This window comes from Phoenix dactylifera, chromosome 8, assembly GCF_051530095.1.
Source record: "Phoenix dactylifera cultivar Ajwa chromosome 8, Ajwa_hap1_PhDact_Kaust_v1.1, whole genome shotgun sequence".
Lineage (NCBI taxonomy): Eukaryota > Viridiplantae > Streptophyta > Magnoliopsida > Arecales > Arecaceae > Phoenix > Phoenix dactylifera.
This window is the reverse complement of record NC_143197.1, coordinates 33,715,594-33,738,580: the sequence shown is the minus strand read 5'-3', so window position 1 is coordinate 33,738,580 and position 22,987 is coordinate 33,715,594. Positions and strand designations below refer to the sequence as shown.

The 22,987-nt window shown below is 38.3% G+C and overlaps 2 protein-coding genes across 2 annotated transcripts in view; both read right to left on the bottom strand.

Annotated features, from left to right (window-relative positions):
• Positions 1 to 14,018, bottom strand: part of LOC103704020 (ABC transporter G family member 51) — a 34,918-nt gene extending 20,900 nt beyond the window's left edge. Inside the window, exons 1-7 of the mRNA XM_088703798.2 lie at positions 13,327 to 14,018; positions 12,528 to 12,648; positions 11,857 to 11,945; positions 11,397 to 11,481; positions 8,129 to 8,291; positions 1,106 to 1,182; positions 867 to 1,011 (exon numbers count right to left, since the gene is read on the bottom strand). Of these exons, the coding sequence (XP_088559924.1) occupies positions 867 to 1,011; positions 1,106 to 1,182; positions 8,129 to 8,291; positions 11,397 to 11,481; positions 11,857 to 11,945; positions 12,528 to 12,648; positions 13,327 to 13,679 (1,033 nt within the window). The 5' untranslated portion in view covers positions 13,680 to 14,018. The remainder of the gene's footprint in view (positions 1 to 866; positions 1,012 to 1,105; positions 1,183 to 8,128; positions 8,292 to 11,396; positions 11,482 to 11,856; positions 11,946 to 12,527; positions 12,649 to 13,326) is intronic.
• Positions 14,019 to 16,049: 2,031 nt separating this feature from the next.
• DDB2 (damaged DNA binding 2) lies at positions 16,050 to 21,661 on the bottom strand. The gene is made up of 11 exons (XM_008787135.6): positions 21,157 to 21,661; positions 20,846 to 20,936; positions 20,369 to 20,496; positions 19,997 to 20,119; positions 19,759 to 19,847; positions 19,551 to 19,671; positions 18,040 to 18,131; positions 17,528 to 17,657; positions 17,130 to 17,378; positions 16,699 to 16,895; positions 16,050 to 16,513 (listed from the first exon to the last, which is right to left on the bottom strand). The coding sequence occupies exons 1-11, from the start codon at positions 21,412 to 21,414 to the stop codon at positions 16,294 to 16,296; spliced, it is 1,698 nt and encodes a 565-aa protein (XP_008785357.2). The 5' UTR covers positions 21,415 to 21,661; the 3' UTR covers positions 16,050 to 16,293.
• Positions 21,662 to 22,987: the final 1,326 nt, after the last annotated feature.

The following is a 22,987-nucleotide window of genomic DNA, read 5'->3' as shown; positions in this document are numbered from 1 at the left end:
AAATAGCTCTCTAACCATTTTTCTCAATTTTTATCTCAGTACGCCTTGATATAGATCAGTACGCTTCAGTATGAGTTGGTACGTACCTCGGTACGCCTCGATATGGAACAGTACGAGACTTGTACCGACTCAAAGTTGAATTCATACCAATTTCCTTCTGGTACGGTATGGTACACCCCATACCAGATGGCACGAGGCAGTATGGCACACCATGATTATGATTATGATGAATCATTGATCAATGAGCCTATTGCATTTTTTTAAAGTCCTATGGGCTGTCTGATATCATAATCAGAAACTAGCAAGAGGATGCATGCTAGCTCATTTGATTATTGGTCAACAGGGACAAAGATTTAACCACCATTGACGTACTAAGTCTAAACTTTTATGATGTGAAGTCCAAACTCTTATGTGAATCTATAATGGGAAGATATGGTATTTGATAGTTGCTAACCAGTAATCAGCCAAACTATAAATCACACACTCTTCTTACTTTTGCCAGCTTTAGGTATCTCTTAGAATGAGCAAATATTTGTTTAGTCCAACCTTCAAATAATCAGGATAAGCAGCAAAGACTCTTATGATTAGTAATGGAATTGTTTGTTTTTTGGCCAGAAGAGATGTTCCAATCCAAAGAGTCCAAGTTAGAAGATAGTTAAGGATAATTTCATACACCTTGCATGGCTGTCTAGGAACTGTGACAATGCTTAATTTTAGACTTTGATAAACAAACCAGTCAAGCTAGAGAAAAGATAGAAAAGCTATACATATGAGGCTTGTATAGACAATATGTGACATGAAAAACTAATATCAACAATCTGTTTCAGTTGCATAAAGATCCATTCAAAAACATTGAAGACAATAACCTGTTGTCACTCGTTTTTTCTGACCACCTGAGACACCCCTGACCATATCACTACCAACCAGAGTATCAGCACAAATGTCAAGACCGAGTACTTTTAAAACATAATCTGTTGCAAGGTTGTGCTTTGCACCTCCAATTGAAGCAACCTATTAAATAAGACATATTTCGACAGAAGTGATTAGTAAAATAAACGGTAACAGAATTTTATTTAGCAAGTTAGCAGGGGGCGCGGATAATGACCTTCATAAATGCATCAATTTCTGGACTTGGATGGATGTTCTTTTCCTCCTCAAGCCTGACCAGATCTTTCAAATACCCTGTATACATGAAAAATAAAATAATGAACAAAAGATAATCTACAAAAAAAAGGCCATTGCCCAGCTATAGTCCTGACCAAGGTCCGCCGAACCGGTACTAGAACCCATACCAGTCGGTGCCCGGTTTGGTACGGTAGTGGTAAGGCATGCCGGTCACGCCCTTTTTTTTTGGAGTTCTCAAAAAATTTTAATTGGCAATCACTCTTTTCGAACTTTTTCTATGAATTTAGTCTAATTTGATATTTTTTGATGTTTTCTTGATATTTATTTGATGTTTTTTTATGTTTCTATAATTCCAGTTTAACCTAGATAATGCATCTTATTGCTTTAAAATAATACAATCATAAAATGAACATAAAATATCCTCAAATCAAGTAGTGATATGAAAATTAAAAAATAATACAATCAATTACATACTTTTAAAGTCCAACATACATACCGATATCTAAAATCTGGTCGAGTGGCAATAGGAGAGAGGAAGCATACCTTATTTAGCATTGGATTCTCCTTCTGATAGCCTGAATCGGTATTATTTGTGGATTTTTTGGGAAGAAAAAGCGGCAGAGCCGCTTTCAAAGGCCTTTAAAAGGCATCAGATGGCAGTGGCAATAATTCCATATCCAACCCAATTCGAAACCAAGTTGACTCGGTGCGAATTGGCCGGTTCGCACCGAGTCGGCACCGAACCAATCGGTTCTGGACGGTCTAATAGCGATTCCGGACGAAACCGAATAGAATAGCCAAACCAAACCGATTTAGCACCAAGTCAGCTCGGTACTGCCTGATCCGGGCAGTTTGGCCCGGTTCGGCAGACCCTGGTCCTAACAGACTGGGGCAGACCTAACTTTTTCTTTTGAGGGTGGGTACAAAGTGGCTGCCTCAAGACTTAAATCCGTGCCATTGCGCTTGTCAGCCTAAGCCTTTTACCATTGCACCAAACAATCGCTCCTCAACAAAAAATAATCTAAAAAGAAAAAAAAATAATCAAAACCATTTGCATAAGGCAAAACTGCATATGAATTATGATATCTAAATAAACCGATCATTAATAAAGAAGATGATAATGAATTAAGAATTATGTAGAAAGAAGCTCCAATAACTAAAAGTCCAACCATGACCAAAGAATTCTCAAATCAGTAGAGGCAAAACTTAAACTGAAAAAAGAAAGCTAAAATTAAGGCAAAGTGGCCTACAAAAGAAGCAACTCCAATGGGCCAACATCTACAAAAAAAAAGTGATTGAGAATCTATTGCTTAATGGCAGGAAAAATAATAAGTTTGGAGATCCATCAACAAACACATGGATTAGCAACTAACACAACCGGGGAGCAAAGCTACCAAAACTTGTAACTAGCTAGCTTTCAACACAACTGAACAATATGATCATAAGCTTTGCAATGGTGGCATAATGTGATCCGATCGGGGAGAAGAAATATTTCCTTCAACCTGCTCAACTTGAATCTCTCAAAAGAAAACTAGAAGAATACAAAAGAATTGCGAAAGTAGGGTTTAAGTCCCATTTTCTTTCATTGATGATTAAAAAACCAAAATACTTGGCCTCTATAATGGTGAGATCCGCCCTTACACAATTTGGATTGGATTTCTATCCTAATCCTAATAGGACTCTTTCTTGAAATAGACATTACTAGTAGAAATCGTCTAGAAAAAGCTAAAATTCTTAGAAAGATAGATCTCGACTTCTACATCAACTCTACCTTCTGTCGCTCCGTCTGACTCTTTTCGGATAGATAGAAAGCTACGCTCAGTCAAAGTCTTACATTAAAAAAAAAACTTTAGATTTGACCATCCCGTTTCAGACCCAAAAAGATAGAATTTAAGCTCAATCGCTAAAGGTGCCGCCCCCTACAAGGTGTGGCATCATATCATATATCTCAAAAAATTGCCCAATTTAAAATAAAAAAAGATCATCTCAATCGGGCGTCAAGTTATGACCTCCGGAAGTTTGTCCAGCGACTCGGCTTTCTGATGTAGCAAATCTTCTTCTTGGATCATAATGGCTCTATATAAAAGCTTTAAAAGCACTAGAAAGAACTAGGGCTAAAAATGGATCAGATATTGATATATCCATATTTGTATCCATATTTTTCAATGAATATAGATGCGGATACGGATATTAAATGGACATCAAAATTAATATCCATATTTATTCTAAACAGATACAGATACGAATCAGATATTAAGCATATCCATATTTGTTATAACCGAATGCGGATACGAATCGGATATTAGACATATTCATATTTTCTTATCCAAATACGGATATAAATCGGATACCTTTTTAGATATCAATCAAATTTGAACAAAATTCAATGATGGAAACTAGCAATAAAGACATGACCATACAAGAAAGATTCAATTAAAAAAATATAATATTAACAAGCATTTATCAATAACAAAAACTAAGAATTTTATAAAGGATATACCACTCAAGGTTGCTTATCACCGAAGTAGGCGGAATCTATGGTGCCTCCAAGGCATCTCACGGTTGTCGCTGAGTGAAAACTATGAACTGAATGGGATCTTCGAAACCCTAGTCGTTTGAAGACGACGAAGAGAAAAGAGGGATGAAATGGACAAACAAGAGGTTTGAGCCTTTCAGACATGCGGGGTGATTCAAAGGATTTTATTCAATAGGGTATTCTGTATACACTATTCGGGTTGTTGTCTTAACTAACGGTCATCCGATATCTGGATTTCTTTTAGTTTAGGTTTAATTAATCACTTAATTGATTTTCTGATTTAACTTAACTTAAACTTCTTCTTTGCTCTTACTCGAGCTATACTGATATCCGGATCCGGATTCGAATCCCGAAAAATCAGGCGTATCTGGATCCGTATTCATATCCGAAAGATTTTTGAACTGACTATCCGAATTCGATTGGACTAAAAAAATAGTATCCGAATCCGACTCGAATTGGATACGAAAATGGATACGGTAGGATATAATCCAACCCGCTTTCAGCCCTAGAAAGAACCTCCAAAAAAACGTACAAGACAACCACTGTGTAATAAGAATAGAAATCTAACATGCTGGATATCACATGGCAAAGAGTTAGAGCCTAGAGGCATGTTTCCTCAGTAATAACTCAAATAACTTATAAATAAATAAAGAATAAAACCATAAAAATCATAGAAGCTAGGAAACATGATTCCCACTCCAATAAGGGTTTCTTGGGAAACTGAATTGGAAAACCGATTCCAAGTAGACTCCAAAAAGTGCAAAGTTTCGAGTTTTCTCTCACCATATTTTTTCCTCATAATTTGGTACAAAATTAAACATGGGTGAGATCATGCTGTTTCCTAGAAATGAATAAGATCTTGCAGGAAACTCATTGGCAAGGTAACAAGAGAAACTCAAAGAAACACTCTAACATGCCAAAATTGCTCTCCTACTCCTCTCTATTTCTACTTCTAGACCCCAAGCCTAAAATGAATAGATAAAGATAAGCCAAGAAGGGAACTCTTAATGGATAAGGAAAAAAAATCTAAATAGAGAAGCTACCTACTTTATAGAGAACATATACAATATCACCGGTACTACTTGGTATAGCATCCTATTTGGTGCCATGGAGAAGGTGAACTATAGGATATTACAAATTAGACGTATAAATTTTTTTCCTAAGTTATTTGTTACACTAATGCTTGTTTTATTTTTTCAAAGACTTGGTTAACAAGAAAGACCACATCATAAGTGATAATTAATTAAAAAAGGCTTTTATGACTAGTTATATATAGAGAGAGAAAGAGCTGGACTTTGCTCCTCTCAAGAGGAGATTGAATATACTTCTCTCAAGTCCAAAATCAATAATGAGGTATTCAAATTAGATCCACACCATGGATCATGATATGTACATAAAAATACTCAGAAGTCAAAAATCTAACCTACGCGTCAAATGGATGCAAAAAATGATGTAAGACCATATTTTGTTATGATTAAAGCATTAAAATCTATTGATTGTTAGTCTATATATGCTTTAATATATATAGATTTTGATTACTAAGATGGGTTCTTGATTAAAATGCTTTATCATGTATTTTAGCACAACAACATAATGATAACTATCTATTTTTGTGCCTATAAGATCATAGGTTAAAAGCCACGATGACGTGATATTTGGTTTCTAAGCATTTTTATGACATATCATGATCAATAGTATGGATCTTTAATTTAAATGCCTCATTACTGATTTTGGACTCAAGAGAGTAGATAACATCTCTCCAGAGGAGCATAATCCATCCCATATATACATATGTATACATATGTATATGCATATGCTATTATATATGTATGTATGTATATAATATTGTCTTTTCCTAATTCCCATGTTGGGACTTCTTTAAGGATCATTTCCTGCTTCCAGGTTTCATACTATTTCTTTATATATGCATATATGTATGTATATAATGTTGTGTTTTCCCGATTCCCGTAATGGGTCTTTTCCCAATTTCCCACTTCCCGCCTTCATATTATTTCTCACATCTGTTCCTCCATGTGACAACCCTGATAACAGCACATCCATAGATTAGGTCAGCTATGGCCCAAGATTGCATCATGACCTAGTAAATTTGCCAGTTCAGTGCTTTGCAATTGTTTACAACACTAAAACACATGTATGCTGCAATCACCCTACTTTGTTAAGCAGCATTCCTAGATAAGCTACCAACCCTGTTTATATCTAGACTGAAATAAGAAACAGCTCATGCATTCCTCGTGTTCACCAAATACTAATGAAATAACACCATTGACCATCCTACTCACATTCAAAACCCCACTAAGCAGTTCAAATCCTGGCCATCAATCACCAACGACCATCCTATTCACATTCCTTGAGTTCCACACAGAGGGACCTATATGATAAGGAACCATAATGAGTTTCAGATTGATACTACTAATACTACTAATGAATTCAGTTGATACACCATCAGCCAAAGGCCAAACTGCCAAAGAACTAAGAACTACAGGTAGCCAAGTTAATGAGATCAAGTATAGGCTACCCAAAGTGATCAAAAGATGACAGAGACCCAACATAAGATCCAAATAAATTAGAGAGATGGACAACCTCCATAATCATGCAGCAAACCTAATTCCTCCTCCAGGTGATATTTGAGGAGAGGAGGAAGTCAGAAAACAGAAAGCAAACCAAGGATGCAAAAAGAAATAATGAAAAGCCAAAAAAAGAAGACATTTAGAACATCTCAGGTCAGTCAAAACTGATGCAAATTGCAGACAGTAGATTATAACTGAGATAACAAGCAGATGATCATCAGTGAGAGTGGAACTGAGAAGCATAACAGCCCAGTGGCTCAAAATGGTGGAGAAAACCATGCAAAGACAAAACGATGATGTATGAAATAAAAATTGAAAAAAAAAAGGAACCATTCAGAAAAAGCAAAAAATATGGAAAGATCGAGGTGTCCAGGTTAAATTATATAAGTGGCCAAGTTTATTTAAAAAAACAAAATTTGGGGAAAGCCAGTTTTGCTGAATGCAGATGGCGCTGGCTGGGTGAAGTATGCATAAAGCAATAGCAGGGACATCATTCTTACAGGGAGAAGAGAGAAAAAAGTGAGGCATGGTTTGCAGCAAGATTGGACACAGTGAGCTAGAATTGTCCTTAGTTTACTATTTGGTATCAAAAAGAATGACAGTCAAACATAGCTATAGGCATCAATGTGAAATGTAAATATGCCCTTAGAAGACTTCAACAAGGGTATCAAAGTTTAGCTGTTTTTTCCAGATAACAGCAAAAGTTATACTAACAAGAAATAATTGAGTTGACATATTTTATCAAAGTCTTATGTTTTAGATGAAAAAGCTAATGCAAACAACCAGACATTCCACAAGTACAATATGCACATGTCTATTTCAATGATGGAAACTAATGATGGATTTTAAAGGTTTTAGAAAATGTTGTTGAAAAGGCAAGCTAGAATTTGTGTCAAAAGGCTCGAGAAAGAGGGATCTCAGAAAGCCTCAATGCAAGTTACAGTGAAGAGGTTCAAAAAATTGTTTTGACCGAGGATGTAGCCCTAATAGGTATTATTGCATAAAAAGATCTACATAGCAAGGGCCAGAAAAGTTGGGACAAGCTTTGTTATCAATTATCATTATGGTAAGTAGATAAAACAAGCCAGAAGCCTCTCTTTCTTCTTTCCTAACTTTCTCTCTTCTACCCTTAGTTCTTCATGATCATTGCTATTTTCTCCTCACTTTCACTACTCCTATATCAGTAAATTGCTGACATTTAGATATGAAATAAGATCTCAGATTCTTTGTGCCAACGGCAGAAGAAAAAAAAAGCCTTCTAAGTGCACAAAACTTCAAAACTCTATCCCGAACCTGTTTTCTACTTATTTAAACTTAGTAGCTTCTTGACTTTTATGAGGATACATCATAACCCTATCCATGGGTCCCAATTCAGAATATTCTGGGGTCATTTTCCAGTTCCCTTCAATTTGATAGCGAGGATGTAATCAAGAAAAGGCAGACAATAACAGGGAATATTTCAAAATCAACTAAAAAGGCATATTTCTGCATGTGTTGATGAATGAACAGCTACAGGATAATATGACAAAACTGAAAAATCATATTTACAGGAGTGATGGGAAATATGTACCATAGTAGTGGAGCTTTTACCATTTATGATAATGATCTGGCTGTTATGTGTCTCATATCTTAGTTATTAACAAAGAAGGCACAAGCTCTTATCAAATGGAAAAATTTTAAATCTGAAAGACGGAAAAAAGAGAGAAGGAAAGAAGGAGAAGTCTAAAGAATTTAGCGAGGATCAGGACAGCTTAACTCATTGTACATGCATGACAAGCACGCCAACCATAAAAGTATAGAGAATAGATTCCATGAGACACAAAAACTAGTAAGATATTTAATAGGTAAATTCTGATCTGGAAATACAAACTAGTAAGACCTGCCCAATTGTCGCTAGCACCCTGGCATCTTGCAGCAAAATCTAAAGTCTCTCGAACAGTCAACTCCCCAATATGATTATCCATCTGGCTGATATATGCAGATGTTCTTTGTACAAAGAATTTATCAAGCGCACAGCCATTGTATGTCACATTTCCGCTTCTCTGATGTAAAAGAGGGAAAAGGATGTAAATAAGAGCTTATAAACTGATAATATTGTCTACTTTAATGATGAGGGCAGTGTAACATAAGCTATTAATCTTCAAAACAGCATAATCAGAGAAGTACAAAATTTGGTGCCATTAACATTACTTACATTTTCAGATAATGTTTCTGAGAAGAGGGTTTTTCAAGCACAGGACAAAAAATTCACATTATTCTTTTGTGATGAAAAACAGGAGATTGACAAAGAAACCCCCCACCCCACCACCACCACCCCAACCCATTTAGAAGACCAAAAAGTCTAGTACCCACATCCGTGCTGCATGAAGAATTCAAAACCAACCATATTCCACTTTCCCACTCATGCCACATGAAACCAAAACCATTCAATAAACAAATGAAGATTGAGATATAGATTGACTGAGGGAGTAACCAATAACAGAGGCTTGGCAAAGTGGATTAAGTTTCTCAGGGAAAAAAATTTTGTAGGTCCAATGCCAATTCCTTCTACATTCCAACAATTGCCACACAGGAAACTCATATAATCAGCAGCACAGGGTCCACCAGCAGAAATTAATACACTAAGAAACCACCTGATAGACAAGCGAAGATTGAGAGATAGATAAAACTGAGGGAGTAAATAAGCAGAAGCTCAGCAAAGTGGATTAAGTTTCTAAGAGGAAGGACCCATTTAGGTCCAATGACTAACATTAAATTCGCCATGCTACAGAAACTAATACACTATCACAGGATGAAGAGTACAGGGTTGACCAGCAAAATTTCTTCATATGTAAGTTCAAACTTCCAAGTCACCATAAAAAGAACAATGAAGTTTTACCCTGACTATTTTGGGTTCTTTCACAAAAGTTTCTTCACCCATCACTTTTATTAAGGTCTGGCCTTTGAATGTTAGCCTGTTTGAACCTTTCTTGGAACTTCAACTCCTGAATCTTTGGTCTCTGCCTCCTATTTCCACACCCCTCAACACAGAGCTGTGTTGCTACCATCATCCTGAGGCCTCCTTATACCTTTCTTGCAAATTCCCATGATATCTTAGACAATGCTGCATCATTAAATTCTTGGTGCAACTCCTACCATGCATAGATGTTGCATTTTTTGCCCACCTTTTATGCTTAGACCTTCTCTATTTATAAAGATTGTTATTTTTATGCAATTCTATTTGGAGGCCAAATTGTCAGCTTACACCACTTACAATAAAGATTGAATGCATGCAGCAGTCACATAGTACCCCAAATAAACCAAAGCAAAATGAGAAGCTTCCTTGTTGCTAATCAAAGCATAATCTTATTAGAACAACTTTAACTGTTGCTAGAACAGAACAGATAAGTTACAGCATATATAATGCTAGTTATGTGCTATAATATATGTATTGATATCTATCATTTCCCTATTGTAAAGTTTTGCAATGAGTTTTGTTTGAGTCAGATTCACTATTTTGCACTACCTCCTTTTTTTTAGTTAATTCTTCTTTAGTAGAATTTTGAATTCTTATAGGAGCCCAAAGGGTATGTTTGTTATTACAAGTTTTCTTTACACAAGAAGTTAGGATACCGGATAAAAGAACCAAAATCTTAATTTTGTTAATGAAAAATGCTCTGAAAGCTAAAGAGATTCAGGCAAACTTTTGAACACATTTTCCATTTTCTAATCAGAAGATGAAGTCTATAAATACTAGAGAATAAACATTAACCAAACATTAGATGCAAGAAGATAGGATGTTGTTTTGATTATTTATCTTATCTTCGAGGATCTTTTTGAGGACAAAGATTTCATTCATTGAGCACAAAGATTTCATTCATTGAGCCATCTTAAGTTGACATCCATGGGAATGTCCACAGCAGAAATTTAGCTATTCCAATATTTGGACAACGACAAACTCTCAACATTCTTAACGCATAATTATTTAACATAATTAGATATGTCAAGAGATTGTGCAACCTCCACAAAACTACCAAGACTGATAAAAGTAAAGCAAGGCAAACTTGTACAAGACTCAGTTCAAATGGATCACATATCATATCATGGATGGTGAAGCCTGTTAAGGCCTGATATACATTGTTGACCCTTCCCTAACTACTTAAGCTTTTGGGTCTACTGATAAGTTAACATGGTATCAGCAAAAAAGGTCATGGGTCCAAATACTCATTTGGGCCAATTCTTTCTGTTTATTTTCTTGAGTCTTTTCTTCTCTTGACTCTTTCTCAGTTGAGTCATTCTTGACTCATTCTTATGTCATTCTTGACTTGTTTGCAGGTTCATATGCACGGTCTGGTCTGCATATGAGGGGGATGTTCAGGCCTGGTGTACATTATCGACACCTTCCCTGACAACTTAAGGTTTTGAGATCTAGTGGTTAGTTAACAAAACCATGGCATGCACATCCATGTGAACATATGCTTGAGTAAAACCACAAACTGTGCATCAAACATCATTTTTTATTTTTGATGGAAAAGGCCTATATCAGTATGGAAATTAAAAAGGTTCCAAAATCAACATCTCCAAGTTACAGGGGCCCAATTAAGGATTTAATTTAAACTACAAATTTTTCCCAATTGATGTGAGATCAAATGCTGAAAGGACATGTAAGTCAAATTTCACCAAAAAAAAAGGACATGTAAGTCAAATTTCAAAGGAAGCATATCAAATGTGCGAGCTAGTTTTTGTCATATTGACTTACAAACCTGGTTGATCTACATTCCCTAATCCACTTGCTCACTTGAATGATAAGGAACGTACATGTCTAGATGTGTTTATGAAACATAACAAAAGAGGTGTTTGCTATCAGCTGAATTTTTCCCATTGCAGTTTCAAGATAAGTGTTTGATATCAGATCAATCATTTAGTAGAATCTTCTTATCACTTCACTTGAGGCACTGCTCTCTCTCTCTCTCGCTCTCTCATTCCTACATTCAAAAGTCATAGGATTATGTGTAGAGGACAGTGCAATATAGATGCATGGTTCTGTGTGGAATTAAGTATATATTAGTTTAGCACAACACCTAGAGACTTACGACATATTTATCTTGGTATTCTGTTCTCCTCTATTTGGAATGAAAATGATAATAAAAGAAGAGGAGAAACATCACCTTTAACTTGGAATCCAGTTTACCAGCAAGAGCCAAGAGTAATGTGGATTTCCCAGAACCAGGAGGTCCCAACAGCAGAGTAATTCTGCCACAACAGCATATAAGGAAAACAACATTACACACCCATCAAGTACATTATTAAAGAGACCAATAAAAACCCCAAATCTTAACTGCTTTATCCTCATGTTGGCCTACAATGAAACTATCATAAAAAGGGGCCCTCTTGAACAGTATCCAAGCTCCCCTGCCCCATCCCCCGCCCCCACCCCCCACCCCCAAAAAAAAGGAAAGAACAATGTCCAACGTGTTAGATATATAGCAACATATTACTATTATTACAAGCAAGGAGGTGCATGGGCCAGATTCCAGTTATGACACTGATTTAGCATGGTCCTCCAGCCATATAGTATTTATGCTATAACACATGCAGAAAAGAAAGATGTAAGGTTTTTGTCCTGACCTTCCTGGCTTCACAATGCCACTAACATTATCCAAGATGGTGAGGGTATGTTTCTTCGGTTGGAGTATCCCCAAGGATGTGAGAAATATCTGCAATGAACCCCCAAAAAATAAATAAATAAAATAATAAATCACTAAGACAAGAAAAAAACTAGATAAAATGTTGAAGCAGTTGGCAACCAACAAGGGAGGTTGCATGGTAATGGTTTCATGCAGGGTTGCATCATTTGGCATAACAAACTACAAGCTTGCCCCCATGTGATTGGTTGCCAAATGTTGGGTCCAACCTGGACAGACCTAATTAGACAGTCAAGAAGAAGGTGCAATAATTTGATATCCTAATGGAAAAAATTGAAATAAGATAAATATGGTGTTCGCACAAACACTCTAGCCAGGAAAAAGATTGTGAATATGTTCTTCTTTTCTTTCCTTCTTTCCCTTTCTCTGTTAGAAATGAAATGAAAAGGCATCCTGACCATGTAGCAACGGAAAAATCTGACAAACTACGTCCAGTTTCCCATGAATAGTTTCTATCAGGCCAAATTCAAACACCAAAAATTTGAAAATGAAAAAGTGTAAAAAAGAACATTATCCTTGTTCATCATCTGTGTTTATATTTTTCATAACACAGGTCTACTACTTTGGTGATTGACAAGTAAAAGAAAGACACACCTCAGCAGCGTTGAGGACATAGTTGGGGAGAGTAGGCAATGCTCTTCCACCAGTGTGAACTTTTGCAGACACATTCAGGCCCTGGAACCTCACTTCCACTTTCGGAACCTCCAATCCTACACTGTTAAGTTTGAAGTTTTAACATCATCATATCAAAGTATTGAGCTGATTTCCTCTGATTTACTTCTAAGGGGGGAAAGAAGGAAGGCCAAATTTGAAAAGATTGTTCACCATCATGCCCGCGAACGATAAAAGCAAAGAAACTATGAGCTAATTTCATTATATGCGCCAAAACTCCAGATTCTTGGAATCTAACTTCCAATAAATTAGGTGACCTCGTGCCAGAATCTTCGAATCAATGTGACCCAGATGTAGCAAGAACAGTGATTCATTAATAAAAAGAAAGAGAAGGGCGGACCGGATGCAAAACAAAAGCCACCGGTCCTTTTCACAATCTTTCTTTTTAGGGAAACCACGCTATCTGATCTACTAACGATAATATAATTCATCAGAAACAATGATTATAATCAAGATAGGACGCAGAACAAAAAGGAGAGCAGATCAAGAACACCCACCCCTCCCGTTCATGATCCTTGTTTTTCAAGAAACTATTATATCTCAGCAAGAAAGAGAGAGAAGCGATCAAGATCTCGTTCCAAGAAAGCAAAAAGAAGCAAGCGCTCGTGGGAGACGGAAGCAGAGGAAACACAAGAAGACAACAAAGAGAAAGGGATCGAGAGAAGAGGAGGAGGAGGAGCAAGAAACAAGAAGAGGGTAGGGTTGGGGTGGTTTGTTTTACCGATCAAAGCGGGCCTTGATGCCGGCCAAGAGGTTGTAATTGTCCTGGTCGTTGGTGGCGAGGGCTTTCTGCAGCACGCGCTCGCGGCCGCGGCGGTCGAGCTTCCGGACGTCGACGACCTCGAAGGAAGCGGAGTCGACGGCTCCGACTCGGCGGCCACGGGGGGAGGAGACGGAGTCGCGGCGGACGATGGCGAAGTTGTGGCGCTTGATGGAGGGCAGCCTCTCGATGGCGGCCCATACGAGCTCCGCCTCGTCCTCCTCCACGACGTCCGCGTTGGACGGCCGAAAGAAGTGCTCCGTGGCCGCCTCCACGTCGATCTGGAAGTACTCCATGCCGCTGGAAGCAGCCATCGGGAGCTCTCCGCACACAATCTCCTCTTGTTTCCTTCTCTCTTTCAATCCTTTTTCTTCCACTCGTTAGACGGGGCGGGGCCGAATGGATGGGTTGTCAGATGACAATGATAACGGAAGGAAGGGAGGGAAGAGTTTATAAGAAAAGGAGGAGGAGGAGGAGGAGCGGCGTGGCGAGAGAGCGGGAGAGAGAAGCGAGTTGTGAGATGGAGAGGAAGAGGAAGGGGAATTTATAAAGAGTTGTACGTCGAAGGCTCGGTTTGATATGAAGAGGGCGTGAAATGACCAAAATCTCCCCCACCTCCGCCACGCGACGAAGGCGAGCTCGGAAGGGAAACAAAATTCCATGTTTCCAAGAATGCCGCCTCATTCATAGGCGTCCGCGCGACCGTTCCGAGCCGACGAACTGGTCAGAGTGCCGCACCCGATCGACCGTCTCATCTCATGCACTCCATTGTTAATTGGACGGCTTCGATATCTTGTCTTGGGTGGTTCCATAACCCAACATCGGCTCTCCTGGAAATTAAGCCGCATGCACATGCGATTCGCAGGTTTATAATATATCAATTCTCTCTTTTGGAAAGCTATTACACTTCATGAAAGGCCTTTCTCGTCATTTTCTTTTATTCATGACTGCATGGGATTTTTTTTTTCGCGCATGATTCAAAAGTTGGCCTACTTGACCTATCGTTCCTGCTTCTTTTGTTTCTTATTCTCCTCTTCTTTTTCTCCAAATACAAACGACTTTGGAATCCATTCTTCTATGAAAGTCTGATATATTTTAAACCTTCTTTTTTAAAAAATAGCTATGATTATTGTAAGAATAATTAATATTTATAGTAGTATAATTAGAGTTTTGTAAAAGATAATTTAAATCCAAAGAATCAATTTGGTTTTATGCTGCGGAGGTCGAAAATGGACGCTATTTTTCTTCTCTGAAAAATTGAAGAAATATATTAAAAAGATATAGGCTCTTCACATGATTTTTATTGATTTATACAAAGCACATGACAGTATTTATAGGGAAGCCTTATGGTGGGTGTCAAAAAAAAGAAAGAAGATTCTATTCATTATATTAATATGATTAAGGGCATGCATGATAGAGCGATTGCTCATATGAAATTAATGCTAGTGAGTAAATAAATTTACACTAAGGATCTGCTCTAAGTATTTATTTTTTTTGCACTAGTTATAGATGAGCTTGTTAAGCATATTCAGAATGATATTTTTGCATGTTGGTCGTAAATGATATAATTTAGTAGATAAAACTGAAGTTAAAGTTATTGCAAGTTGGAAACACAGAAGAGCGCACTAGAATCTAAAGTTTTGAGTTAAGCAACACCAAAAAATTAAAGATTAACAAGCAGCACGAAGAGGAGATACAATTTTAATAAAATTAGAAATAGAAATGAAGGTAAAATGAAAATTGAGCACTGTGAAGTTCCTATGGATAATTATTTTTGTATTTACAATCAATTATTTATTAAAAAAAAGAGATTAACAAGTATGCTATCCATACAACTAAAATAGAATGGATAAAATAAAAAAGTACAACAAGAATATTATGTGATTGTAAGCTAGAAATGCATAAAATAGATAAAAATCAGTGGATTTAAATGCTTAAATCATAACAAAACATGATATTATACCATTGTAACCATTTTTTTTTTGCACCCGCTTGATACATAAGTTGGAAATTATGCAGGCTATCAAAATATGTAATTTTTAATTTCTAAACATTTTATAATATGGATGATGATTCATGACATGAAATTTTTAATTTACAAGCCCACTAATGATTTTGGACTCGACAACACTACATATCTTATTCTCTCAAAAGAAAAAAAAAAAATCCATTACACGTATATATTAAAATACTTTTTATTCCAAATACTTCTTAATCAAAAGCATTGCTGCGCTCATCGAAACAGAAATCGATATTATTAACCATAATTATGGTCTATATATTACCTCTAGACTAAAATCATTTGTTTTAAAGCACAAAATGGATAATAAGAGCATAGCTAGTGAACTAAATTATATTATAAAATATATGATTTGCAAATCTAAATTATTAAACTAGATCTAAATACCTTAAACCATATGCATATTAAATTTCAACAATTTGGATGTTCTAAACTATTGTTCAAATGAAGATACTGCATCATATGATAACATTATTAAAATACATTATTGATTTTCACTGCAAAGCATTTAGAGCCAAATATACTCAAATGCATCCTACACATGCAAGAACATAAGATAGTATCTATTATATTTTAAAAAAATATTATTGATTTCCACCTATAGTATCTATTTTATTTTTAAAAAAATTATTATTGATTTCCACCCACAAGATTACGACAATCATTGATGCCCAAAAACTGAGAACTAAATAACCAATCAAAGACTTGGACATGAAAGCCAAATATTTACAATAAAGACGATGAAATTACAGAGCATGTCACAACTCCCATTTTAAGTGAACATAGGGTGCGAATAATACAATGCCTGCTGTAACCACCAGAATTGTCAGAAGTATGGCAGTTTTCTCTATAGCGACTGAGAAGTTGACGCAAAATGGGTTAAAACTTGGGAGTTTAGAAACTTTAGCTTATGGCTTTGCCTTCTTCCGACCACTTAAATATTTACCATCAAAGTTCTTGGCTTTGCGTTTTTTATCCTTGAATGAGAAATCAGAATCATCATCACTTTCACCATCAAGCTTTCCACAAGATTTCCTCTCAACCCTACCAAAGATGTTCATGGACTTCCTTTCAAGCAGCTGTTGTTCGGGACACTTATCCCCCTTTGGCTTCCAAATGAAAAGAGACCTGCAAAGAGTAACAGGTTTGTATAAAATGGATTTAACAAAGATAAGTAGGTAGATGGAGAGAGAGAGAGAGAGAGATTGTCCAATAGACTAATGGCTAATTATCAAAATATGAAAGACAAAAAGATGGGAACATTGCTTGAATCACTAATGAGACAAAACATGAAGTATACAAAAGAAACCAACCTTGAGCTCCCTGATGCCAAGACATCATCTCGAGGATGTAGCTTGGTCACAGGACTGATGGTTGTTATGTCTGTGTTCATCACCTCTGCCACGAGCTTCCCTGTACTCACGTCTATAAAATCAATGGGATGCAACGCCACCCCATCATAGTTCTCACTTATGTAACGACCAATAACTGCAAGAGATTCCGATGGATCCTGTACAAGGTTGTCATATTAAAAGGTTGAAATGCACGTACATAAATTGCCGTATAGATTTACGCATGCCAGTGCCTTATCCAAGTATTTTGGATGACTGAAAAGCATACAACAATTTTATATTTCATAAATCTAGATTAACCCTCCAGCTGATGCAAATGCTTCCAGCAATCTGTTGATGAATCCCACTAAAAATCCACAAATTATGTTCATAAGAATTATAAAGACAATCACCTTTGGGTCCCACTCAGCTCGGAAAGGAGTCAAGTGACGATTGAAATCATGGCTGTGGACAATCTCTCTGCTTGGGGATTCCAAATTGCCAAAGATAGAATCCCACACTCGAATTCGATTGTCTTGGGCTGTTGACAGGATTTTGTTTCCAGTCAGCGGTGAAAAATATGCTGCGTTGACAACACGTCCATGAGCAAGACTGGCAAGTGAAGATTCAGCTTCTAACCGGCGAGCATCCCAAATCCGAGCCTAAACATCATTCATACGAAGGGAAAGAAGTAACAATTCAACAGTAAGAAAAACCAATTCAACAGTAAGAATAAACAATGCTGACAAAATACAGACAGTTTTCAGAAATAAAATAGATGCACAGTCACCCAGCACAATAAGAAACTCACAAAGTGGTCATTTCCACAGCTTAGAAGAACATCTGGTTGAACAGGATTACAATGAAGCCCAACAACCTTGCTGCCCTTCTTATGTATCAGAATTGGTCCCCCAATTCTGGTCTTCAATCGTCCATCAACCCTTTCAATAATATAGGAAAAGAATTATAGCAAGACTAGGGAAAGAAACATGCATCTTGGTGGAACAAAGAGCAGGAGCAAGATAAGCAAAGTGAACAAAAAATCTGATTCTATATAAAATCAGCATATCAGCAACAGAAATACGTCATCAGACATTTTCTCCCACAAGAACAAGGTGCAACATATGACATGATTTATCACATTTCTCTTTTGCCAATAAATAGCCTTAATAGTTTTCATGCAAAATGGAAGTCTTAAAATGTACAGCATGATGGGAAAGAAGGAAAAAAAGGTTAACGGCAGTGCAGGTTATCATTCAAGTGATAAATTATTGGAATGACAAGCAGGGTATTCGAAGGCTAGACAAGAAGGGATACACTCACAAGTAAAGATATCCGAAGTTATCTGCCACTAGCAGAAGGCCTTTCTCAACATTTATATCCATACCATACAGCATGCGCCAAGTTGCAGGGCCCTAAAAATGAAGCAGAACTCAAGCTTATGATTTCACCATTCCAATAGTTCAGGTAGTTAACTGAAACCACAATATTGATATACACAAGCATGAGATGTAAACACTGATAAAAAAACTCACAACCTCAACAATTTAGATGGGGCAGTTGAACGAATCCCCCGATCAAGATGCAGGATAAAATCTTAGTTTTAGGGATGACGAATTTGTCACCTTTCTAGAGGCATAACGCAAAGAATATTAATCCATTTGATGTGTCATGACTCCAAAAACTTCCTTGTTGCTAGTCATAAGTTATTCCTTATTTGGCTGTTACTGGAGCCAAGTGCTAGTGCAGTCTAAACCAGAACAATCAAAAAAATTTAGTAGAATTAAGACATTATACACTTTAGGATAGTTCACTATTAACAACCTTAAAATAAATCCACCTTAAAATAAAAGGTCCAGATCTATTTATGCTTCATGGTGTTGAAATAACTTTGAGTAAAAATCATGAGGTGAGACCATTTACTAAACTAAAAAAAAAAAATCAACTCATCTCCCTTTGTTCGCTCCAGGTACCTTCAATGACGGATCCAAAGCCTTCCACTTTTTCATTCTTATCCTTTACAACAACACACCCACCCACCCCACCACCACCACCCCACCCCCAACCACCAGAAAAAAAAAAAAGAAAAAAAACCACCTCTACTTGCACCCATTCTGTTAATTTTGGCCCACCAACTTGCAGCATGGTTCCTTATAAAAGTAGTTAAGCCAGTTAATTGTGGAGACTAGTTGAAATCGATATGCTACATCACAATAAGAAAATGAAAAAACTCATATTAACCTAATAGGGAACCAAATATAAAAACTTTTCAATATTGCTCCATAAGGTTTTCATAAATGATCAAAAAATATTTAATAGGAATACTTTAAATGCGTCGATCGGGTGATTAATGCATAAGATGGCATTTGTATACAAAGAAACATCAAAAAATCAGTTTCACAATCAAAAGGAAGCAACAAATATATATATATATATATCTCAGAAAGCAAAACAACCATTCTATACAAAAGACCAAAAAAATCAGTAGACCAAGTATTTCATGAACAGTAAAACATATTGATAATTGGAATGCTCATTAACTAAGTCCAAACAGTATAGTGCTGGCAGAGAAATGCATGCCCTGCAGTTGCTTACACAAATTTAATCACTGAATAACCCGGATAAGCAAAAAACGAGATCCAAAAACTAATGATGCAGAAGGGAACACATTTACAAGGTTGGTCACAGGATATTTCAACGCACAGGCCAAGTCTTGAGAGATGATTAAATCAAAATGAAAAGAACTTTCGAAAGGTAATGGTCCTCAGTGCAGACGAAACAGCATCTCATAATAAGAATAAGATCCAGGTTTATTTCAAGGAAAGAAAAGTTACGTTCCATCCCTCCGGATTAAGATCCAACAAGAAAAATGAGGTTCCAGTCTCCAAGTCAGTGCATCTGGCTGTCCCATCCGATGATGATGTATACAGTACTCCATCATTTTCCAAGTTGAATCTGACGGAGACAAAAATATTAACTGCATAATGATTCCTTTTCAGAAACTGATAAATAAAGGAACATGACTATGAAGAGGAGACTTACTTCATGTTGTTAACTATGCAGGAGTGTATGGATCCATAAACTGTCTTTTCATGTAGCTTAGCATAATCCCAGATGCCAAGCTGCCCTTTCTGTTTCGAAGTTTAAAGGGAAAATAGAAGGTATGATAGTGATGTTGCTCATGTGCATATAGCTAGACAGAGTATCCTTTAATTCCAGTACACTAAGATTCTAATCTAAGCTATAAAACTGAATAGTACCATGGATTCCATTTCCATACCTTGTCTCCCGATAAAAGAACATTATTCCTCGTTGGATGAAACTCCAAGCATGTCACACGCCTACTGTGGAATCTGATTACTCCACAGTCCAATTGATCAGGGATAACAAATGTTGGCTTGATCTACACCAAAAGCATCAATATGAACATCGAGATGAATGAATCCCTATGCTGGCTATGTAAATTGTGTGTGTGTGTGTGTGTGTGAGAGAGAGAGAGAGAGAGAAGAAAGATGTTGTCTGTTTGCTTGATAGCAGGCAGCTTACTATCCACGAAGGATCATTCAACCAAACAGCTTGTCCGTGGAATCACCAGTTAGACGGACGGACAAAGGAAGGAATAACATGCATAAATGACACAAACTGTTGGTACCATTGGAATTTTAGCTTTCAGCTGGCGCTTGAAGATGTAATCCAGTGAAGTGTCTGTGTTCCTTCGGGGGGCTGGAATGACGCCATGCTCCGTAGCGACGCGGTGAGGACAGAACATCGTTGTATGGCCTATGATTTCCGATCATCGAGTCCAGTTTGGTGGCAAGATATGTTTTTTTATATATAAAAAAAGAAAGGAAAAAGAGAAGAAGATTAAAAAAAATGGCAACACATATATCAGATTTTTTTTTTTTCAAAAAAAAAAAAGGAATTGTATTGTAACCAACTGGCCACGAAACGAATTAACCAAGCAAGCATATAGGAGCCTAATAAACATAAAACACGAGGATGCAGAAAGATTTACTGAAAACAATCGCTAAAATCGAAGCCAAAGTTAGAGGTGCAGTCGAGAACCGTGGGCGAAGGCCATTTGATCTGGGAGGTGGGGAGAAAGAAGGAACAGCCGAAGCGCACGTACCAGGTCTCTTACAGAGGAAACAGGGCTTCCTGGGGCAGTCGATGTAGGTGGCACCTCTGAAACCCGCTTCGTGCCCCGTACCCTTGCACACCTGCACCTCCACTCCACTCCCTCAAGTTGCCGTTTTGTTTTTATCTTTACTTTTTTATGGGGGAAAAGAAAGAGTAAAAGGATAGCGGAAAAGGGCGAGGCGATAGGTTAGGAAAGGGGGAACCATAAGAGTGAGAGAGAGAGAGAGAGAGAGAGAGAGAGAGAGAGAGAGAGCGAGATAGATGGATGGATATGGGGAAGGAAGGTGCTGCTTGTCGTACCTTGCAGACTTTCTTGAGAGAGATGGTGATGGGAGCCTTCCTCTTCTTAGCACGATCCTCTACTGCTTCCTCACCATTCCCCTCATCCTCATCATCCGAAACCCTACCGCCCTCGCCTTCCTCCTCCTCCTCCTCCTCCCCTTCCGACGACGACGATGAGGAGAAGGGGCTCTCCTCGGAATCGGTTTCCATTTGGACCAGGACACGCGAGGAAGAGGAAGACGACGAGGAGGCCTTCCCCCTCTTTAGCGTTGGCATGTTATGTTCGCAGGGAGTCAAACAGATGACTGGCTGGTATGGAGAGAAGCGGCAGTACAGAGAGAGAGGGAGAGAGAGGCCGGAGGAGGACGGGGGAGCGGCAAGGCGGGAAGGAAGACCAAGGGGGTCTGGAGTCGGACGACGGCCTAGGAGATCGATGTCAAATCCTACCTATTTCTTTGGGGGGGGGGGGGGGGGGGGGGGGGGGGAGGCGGGAGGGGGAAGAGAGAGAGAGAGAGCGAGCGGAACCGACTTGGTAATTGGCATCACATTTTATATCTTATGAATTATCATGCTTCCGTCGTTATGCGGCCCGTAGAGTAGCCACGCTTCCGATTCTGTTTCCTTTTTTTTTTTAAGCGGGTCCATCATAATTCTGCATTGGAGCCCAACTGGGGTGGCAATTGCAGCCCACCCACTTCGAATGAGGCGAAGGAATCCTGACCCAAATCCAACTCCATCCTTGGCCCAGCTACCTCTACCTTTCTTTCTTTCTTTTTCGGTTTTGCTTGGGTAATAGAGAGGAGAGCGAGGATTTCCCTCCAACCTCGTGAAGGAAGCACGATGGCCGAGAAAGCTCCTGGTCCAAACCATTTGTGAGCACAAAAAATGTCCTCATAACACCGGAAAATGTTTCGAGTCACTTAGGGAGACCTAATGGCGTCTCGACCAAGCTTGGAATGCCCCATTGCGTCGACCGCGAGCTAAGGCTCCCTCGACCTCGGGTACTACCTAATGACATCCCGACCAAGCTCGGAACGCTCCGCTGAGTCGATTGCGAGCTCAGACTTCCTTGATCTCGGGCACTACCTAATGACATCCCGACCAAGCTCGGAATGCCCCGCTGAGTCGACCGCGATTTAAGGCTCCCTCGAATTCGGGTCTACCTAATGACGTTCCGACCAAGCTCGGAATGCCCCATTGAGTCAACCGCGAGCTAAGGCTCCCTCAACCTCGGGTACTACTTAATGACGTCTCAACCAAGTTTGGGACGCCCTGCTGAGTCGACCGCAAGCTAAAAGTCCCTCGACCTCAGGCACTATCTAATGACATCCCGATGAAGCTCGGGACGCCCCGCTGAGTCGACCGCGAGCTAAGATAAGAATTCCGATGGCACCTTCTTCTAACAATCGTAGGCTTATGAAAGAATTTTGTGTTCATATCGTCCTCCTCGATCCATTGCAATAAAGACTTTAGATGCCAAAAAGTGTCATGCTGCTTGAGCATTCTGTGGTACCGTGGTAAGTTTTGATGTTGGCAAATTTAGACCATTTTGAGATAAGCCACCTTCACTTGCTTCCTTAGACTGAAGTGCTGCCAATTATATCTCTAATTTCTGCAGCCGAGTATAAATATCACCGGACAACATTCCTATTCCACCCACGGAGAGCCATCTCGGTATTCTTCCTACTTCTTAGATAGCCCGAACATTCTTGAGCCCAGCACCGGTGTAAACTCGTGCCTCTTGAACAACTGCCCAGAAAGCACCATAAGAAAGCCGAATATTTTCAAATCTGAATGGAATCGGTCCTCCACTTTTGATCTCGGAGTTGATCAGGATGGGGCAATGATC